Here is a 6,420-nt window from a genome sequence, read left to right as displayed (position 1 = left end):
TACTTCGTCATTCTTTATAGGAGTAATGTTGTCGGAGAGACCATGTATAATCGGTATCAGATCATCTAGAGTCCAGACTCCTTCCTACCGTACTACCTCCACCTTCATATTTTGGGCTATATTTTGACTATTATTTTAACTAATAAAATAACGTTATAAGTAGCAAAAATAATATCATTGAAAATTATGTTCAGATAAGAACCCTAGTAAAGCAGGACGGATGTAGTAGTAGTTTGTAGCGGATCATCTGCGCATTTCAAAGTCAACAGTGTCATAGCTTCTCAATAATCAGTGCACGGTACATGGCAATTTACTACTCAATATTCAGTCCACGGTACATGATAATAACTGTAACTCAGAGCCCATCCCGATGAACAAAGTAAACTCAGATTACAACACCGCACAACACAGAGTCACAAGGTCTGTGCAACATAACACGTGAGGCAGAAATGTCGACCCTCAGACGTAATAGAAGGCGAGCAGCGAAGTCGCCACGGTTGCGAGGATAATGGTTGCGGGGCCGCCGGGAGACCTCGCCGCCGCATTCGCCTTCGGTGGTGAAGCGGTCGCGCCGCCACTGGATGCTGAAGGCGCCGGTGCTGCAGTGACAAAAGGATTGTAAGGGATTTATACGGGCATATAAAACAGCTACTCCAATGTAAAAAATTGTCTCGACAGGTATCATTGTTGTTGTAGCTATCAGAATAGCTGTTAACTACACAATTGTCAGCTTGCTACGCTCTCTTCAATGAGATCACGGAAGCAGACACCACATAGGCAACTATAGCTGGAAATGTGTAGTGGTGGCCCTGATGGGGCATTCCCCGGATACTAGTGGACTAGTGGCAACATGTGCATCGCAATGTGGTCTCACGAACAGTAACGGATTACCTACCAGAAACAAACGATTTCTTTGTACAACCAAAATAAAAATACTGTACACGAGGAAGACCTTGAAATTTCAACATTTGTGCTTCTGAAAAACGGCTAAGAAATGAATTGCCGATGCACATTTTCCTTCCTGACCTTTTTACTCGGCATATAAGACTTGTCTGGAGTCAAACTTCGTAATTTTAAAGTTATAAAATGTAAAATTTAAATTCATGATGGATCTAATGATGTTGATTTTGTATTGTGAATGTTGCTATTTTTTTTCTATAAAGTTGATCAAACATTACAAAGTTTGATTTTAAATAAATCTTAGATGCGGAGTAAAATGACTCGGGAGGTACTACGAGACCAGGGGTATGGGTTTTGTCTATCGCAGCATGTGACTGCCTCGTCCAAATTTCTTTTAGCTACTTGTGATTTTTCCAAGCAAAAAAGTTTCTTTTAGCCTATATGCTCTTGTCCGTACCTTTTGACTGGCCAGGCCTCAGGCTCAGAGCGCACATGCAATGGCTCGCAAGGATACAAGCCAACGGAAAAGCTCACAAAAAATAATATACAGCTGTGTTCACGGACGACGAAGTACGAACACTGCGACGGCCCCATTTTTATGCCATTCTTGTGGACCAAATGGAGCGTATTTTTATAAAATAACGATGTTCCTTTTGATTTTATGGATCGACTTTTAGTGGAAACACAAGGGTTAGAGTCAACTTTAGTAGAAAGACAACTAGCAGAGATTTTTTCAGTTAAATTTCATATGCAACTAAAGAAGCTTCTGTTTGTTCAGACTCTCAAATTAAGCGCACAAATACGATGTGTGAGTTCATCGTCATCATTTTACCGAGCATATGTAGTACTGCGACAGATGCAAATCATGGTACGAAAGAGAACAAGACAACAGAAACAAGAAACGAGCATGCATCAAAGAATGAAATACAAAGACGATGATGTGTAGAGAAGAATGTGTTACCTTCAGCAGGAGCCGCAGCTGCAAGCAAACAAGAGGTGAAGAAGGTCAATACCCAGCCAAAAATTTCCAACACAAATCGAGATCTTTCATCGTAAATCTCACATATGAACCGAAAGAAATGACAAACTTCCTAGTGGAACAAGAAGGTCTTGTTTCTTGGTGTAAAAAATGGAAGCGGGTTCTAGCCAGACCGGCAGACCCAGGACAAGAAGATTATAGAAAAGGTGAGAAAAGGCACGGTGCTCACCGTGGCACTTGCTCAAGACAGAGGCGGATTGGCCGCAGGCGGTGGGGAGGGCGAGCACGCGTGTCATGTTGATCGGTATCGGAGTTGTCTTGGCGTCCATGGCAGCGCAGAGGCACTTCACGGTGGCGGGGGTGCCGACGGCGGTCTTCACCTCCGTGCAGCAGGCCTTGGTAGGCCGGGCCGACTTGCTGTCGGGCAACACATAGTCGAGGCAGTCTGCGAGGCTAGTCAACGCCTCCGTGCAGTCCTGCGCCGGCGCGGGCGCCGGCGCCCGGGTGGCCGCCCCCGCGGCGTCGGCGAGCGCGAGGAGGACGAGGATGCACGCTGCGGTGGTGGCGACGCGGCCGGTGAGAGCCATGGCTGCGCTGGTTGGTGCGGTGTGCGCTTGAGCGTGAGGAGTGGGTTCGAGCGTGTGGCGATGGAGCTGGGAGGCTTGGGATGCGGGGAGGGGAAAGAGGTTTGTTGGACGGAATTGAGGAGGGGTGTAGGGGTCATTTTTTAAGTGGCGGATGGGCTACGGCGACGGTGGGGCCCAACCATTTGATTTTTCTTTTTAGTTGGACCGTTTGATTATCTTTTGTAGTATGAATGTGGGACTAAAAACCGTCGTACACGTAGAAAAGCCCTAGCCGCCGACGACTTGGGTTCGTGACTTTTGCTGGTCCTCTGGCCTTCAGTCGTCTTTTCGGTCTTCTTGAGGTGGGGAAACTACAGACTGGAAATTGTTCTACCATTCGCGGTGGATGTGTTCTTCGGCTCATAAAACGACTCTGGTTGCGACGGTGCTTCTTCAGATTTGGTTGCGATGGATCTTCATCTCCATCCACTCCGGCGGTATTTCGTCGACAGTGGGTGACGATGGTGGATGGTTGCTTTTCTGTGTAGAGGAACCTCCGAGGACTTGATTGTATTATTTTTTATTTTGGGGTAATTTCTGCAATTTTATCAGGACAATTGTTCTTATTATGAACACGTAACAACCTTTTCTAAAAAAAACGCTTAGAGTCTATTTTGTCTTTTATCTAACATCTATGCTTGCTTTTTAAGTCTTTGGCGATAATGTTTTTCTTTGAGAATTGACGGAAAAGTTTCAATAATAGAGGCAGTGTCATGCAAAATACAAGTTACATGGTTCTATCCTCGTCCTGGTGTGGTTGTCGTGGCCGACACGACTTACACCAGAGTGCCTATGGCTTTTGCTCCCGCATGTCGGTGGTCCCATTCTCGCGGATCGTCGTCCGCTGCTTCAAACTATCTTGACGATGGTGGTGGCGATAATATTGTCAAGCATGCTCTTGTCATTGGGTATGTTGATTTGTTCTTTTGTGCGCCCAGTCTTCTTCCTCGGCAATATGACGATGAAGCAACAGTTCGATAACCTATCTTGCAAGGGGTGTGTCCTTGCCATAGTGCGTTCAACAATTTTAGGTTGTCACCTGTTTGGGGTGAGGGCCGCATGCGGACCTTTGAGATCAATCAAGCTTGTGCATGTCTGGTCTTCTGTAGTTTCTTCGTAGGATGGATGGAGAAAAGTCTGACATGCAAGAGATGGATCTAGGGTCAATGACCATAGAAGACTTTGATGTGACTTTATGTTTTATCCTGGTCCTTTGCTGACTCGTTTTTGTTCGATTTGATGTACTTTGTCAGATTTATTAATAAAGTCAAATTGTTTACTAAATAAGTTGTGTCGTATGTGGATTGGTCCCGTATCCAATGTGGGCCCCTATTCCAGCCTTGAATATTCAGATGGGAGGGTCCAAACACTTTTAGCATGTAACGCGGACCCTTAACTTTAGTCAGACGTATCCGAACCGAAATCTCTCAAGCCGGCTCCAAATCGAGGGGTGGAGTAAGTGGCTACATCGGACTCCGAACACCCTAATCAAAACTCTAGATCACATAGCTTTCACACCCCTCCACCGTCTTCTCGTGCCTGCCCCCCTTCCCCCCTCCTGTTGCCGCCAAATCCAGCTCGAACACCCCCGCCCCCGCCGTGACTTTGTCCCTGCCATCTGCCGCTGTAATGGATCTCTCTGGCCCGACAAACCATCAACATCTTCGAGGTCCCAGCATAGCCACCGTGCGCGTACGCCGACTCCAAGTCGAACACATTTTTTGTCAAACATATAGAGTTGCAAGAGGGAGAAGGTGTGGCGGCTCGAGTGCCAGCTCATCTTGCACGCCACATTGTCGTGTACTTGGATACGTGTTTCCCTGGCCCACCCAGTATGCATTGCCCTACTATTCCGCGTCTACCCAATATTGGTTGACAGCCACCCAACAGTCTGGCGCTTCAACCCACTCCGTCGGATCTCGACCATTCACTAGGGACCTCACCAATTATTACAACTTCATCGAGTCATCGCAGCCCGTCGAGTCATGGTTACCGTTGGAGAAGCCCTCGTTCACGGGTACCTGGACATTGTTCAGCATGACCCCCACCCCACCCAAGCTCGATGACGACTGGACATGGGATGATGAATATCATCAACGGCGATGGAGAATTTTGAAGAGTGGAGGATCAATACTCGCCAGTGCTCGATGTGCAAACAAAGAAAAGGAGAAGAGCCACCTACTCGACGAAAGAGGATGAATTGTTGTGATTGGCTTGGTTAGGCACAAGCATTGACCGGTTTGTCGGTGCAGGGCAAAGGGGGTGGGGTGCCATTTTGGGGGAGGGTGCATCCGTTCTTTCATGAGAACAAGCTCTCCCCGTCGTATAATAAAAAATGTTTCGTGACCGGAACGAGATCTCGCTCAATCATCGATCGTACGCCATTTAAGAATCCATCAACAAGTTTTATAGTGCATATACACACACAAAATGCCACCGCTCGGACACACACACACTTTCCCCCCAAATGTTCAGGTTGTCTGCCACCCCTCAAATCTAGTCCATATGTGTGGTGAATATGGGGACGCTCGAAAGCGCCTGTCATGTCGGATCTGATAGGTCAGATTTATCCCATATCTCTCTAAATCATCCCCTACCCTTGCCCGGCCTGCCCTCTTCTATCTCGTCCATGCCATCCCTTCCCTTGCTTCGCCGCCGCCGTCATCCTAGCTCCGCCGACGTTCCCAACCCACAACACCACCACCATCAGCCGCAAACTACCCACTGTTGTCCTTGTCGCCCCGGACCCAGCCATCGTCCCGAATTTTAATTGTGTGATATAATCATTGGTACGTGTATTCGTATTGTCAAATGGTCGTGAATGCGGTTGCATGGATTTGAGATTATGCAAGTGAAGAATGTGATTGCAGGGAGGACATATAGGGGGTTGGTTGGCTCCTATTTACGGATCCGTCCGCGGACATAGAGGTGGTCAGATTTGTGCATTGCAGTCGTAGATGCTCTAACACGAATCGAGATCTTTTATCGTAAATCCCACACAGGAATCAAACTAATGATAAACTTCCTAGTAAAACAACACGATTTAGTTCTAGTTTCTTGATGTAAAAAAGGGAAGCAGATTCTAGCCAAACTCAGGACAAGAAGATTATGGAGGAAGTGAGAAAAGGCACGGTGCTCACCATGGCACCTGTTCAATACGGAGGCGGGTGTGCCGCAGGCGTCGGGGAGAGCGTACACCCGTGTCCTGTTGATCGGTAACTGCGTCAGCTTCGAGAACATGGCGGCGCAGACGCAGTCCACGACGGCGGGGCTGCCGACGGAGGTCTTCACCTCCCCGCAGCAGGCCTTGGAAGGCTGACTCGACTTGCTGCTGGGCGACACAAAGTCGAGGCAGTCTGCGAGGCCAGCCAACAATGCCGAGCAGTCCACCGGCGGCGGCGCCGAGAAGGTTGCCCCAGCGGCGCCGGCGAGTGCTAGGAGGACGAGGATGCACGCTGCAGTGGCGGCGCCGCCGCCGTTGAGAGCCATGGGGTGTGGTGTGCGCTTGAGTGCGAGTGGAGTGGGTTCCAGTCTGTGGCGATGGAGCTGGGAGGGGAACGAGGTTCGGTGGACAGAATTAAGGAGGTGTGGAGTCATTTTTTAGACGAGATCCTCGGACGTATACGGCGCGATGACGACAGAAACGCGCAGTCCACGCGCAGTGGAATTGACCGCTGAAGTGGACGCGAGGTCGACGGAGGGAGGTCGACGGAGCAATGGAATTGATTGAACTGCTATCATCTGATTTGTTTTGAAGTTGATCAAGCTTTCACTTTGCCACTCTGCTCGTCAATCTCGTACGTAAGTCTCTGCGCCTCTCTTGTTATCTTCAGATTAGCTTTGATGTCATTGAAATTGATCAAACTGACATCATCAAATTTGAACTTGATTAAGTTTGCCCTCTTCTCATGGAAA

General features: G+C 48.3%; 1 protein-coding gene across 2 annotated transcripts; it reads right to left on the bottom strand.

Annotated features, from left to right (window-relative positions):
- Positions 1-248: 248 nt before the first annotated feature.
- LOC123138336 (non-specific lipid transfer protein-like 1) lies at positions 249-6,076 on the bottom strand. Of its 2 annotated transcripts, none has more exons than XM_044558303.1 (3): positions 5,646-6,076; positions 1,862-1,879; positions 249-599 (listed from the first exon to the last, which is right to left on the bottom strand). In XM_044558303.1, exons 1-3 carry the CDS (start codon positions 5,992-5,994, stop codon positions 460-462), a joined length of 507 nt encoding a protein of 168 aa, XP_044414238.1. In that variant the 5' UTR covers positions 5,995-6,076; the 3' UTR covers positions 249-459. The 2 variants fall into 2 exon arrangements, with proteins under 2 accessions (XP_044414238.1, XP_044414237.1); XM_044558302.1 differs by lacking the exon at positions 5,646-6,076 and adding an exon at positions 2,109-2,590 and having other exon boundaries at positions 324-599.
- Positions 6,077-6,420: the final 344 nt, after the last annotated feature.

This window comes from Triticum aestivum, chromosome 6B (assembly GCF_018294505.1).
Source record: "Triticum aestivum cultivar Chinese Spring chromosome 6B, IWGSC CS RefSeq v2.1, whole genome shotgun sequence".
Classification (NCBI taxonomy): Eukaryota; Viridiplantae; Streptophyta; class Magnoliopsida; order Poales; family Poaceae; genus Triticum; species Triticum aestivum.
The sequence above is the reverse complement of the archived record's forward strand: the minus strand, read 5'-3'. Positions and strand labels throughout refer to the sequence as shown.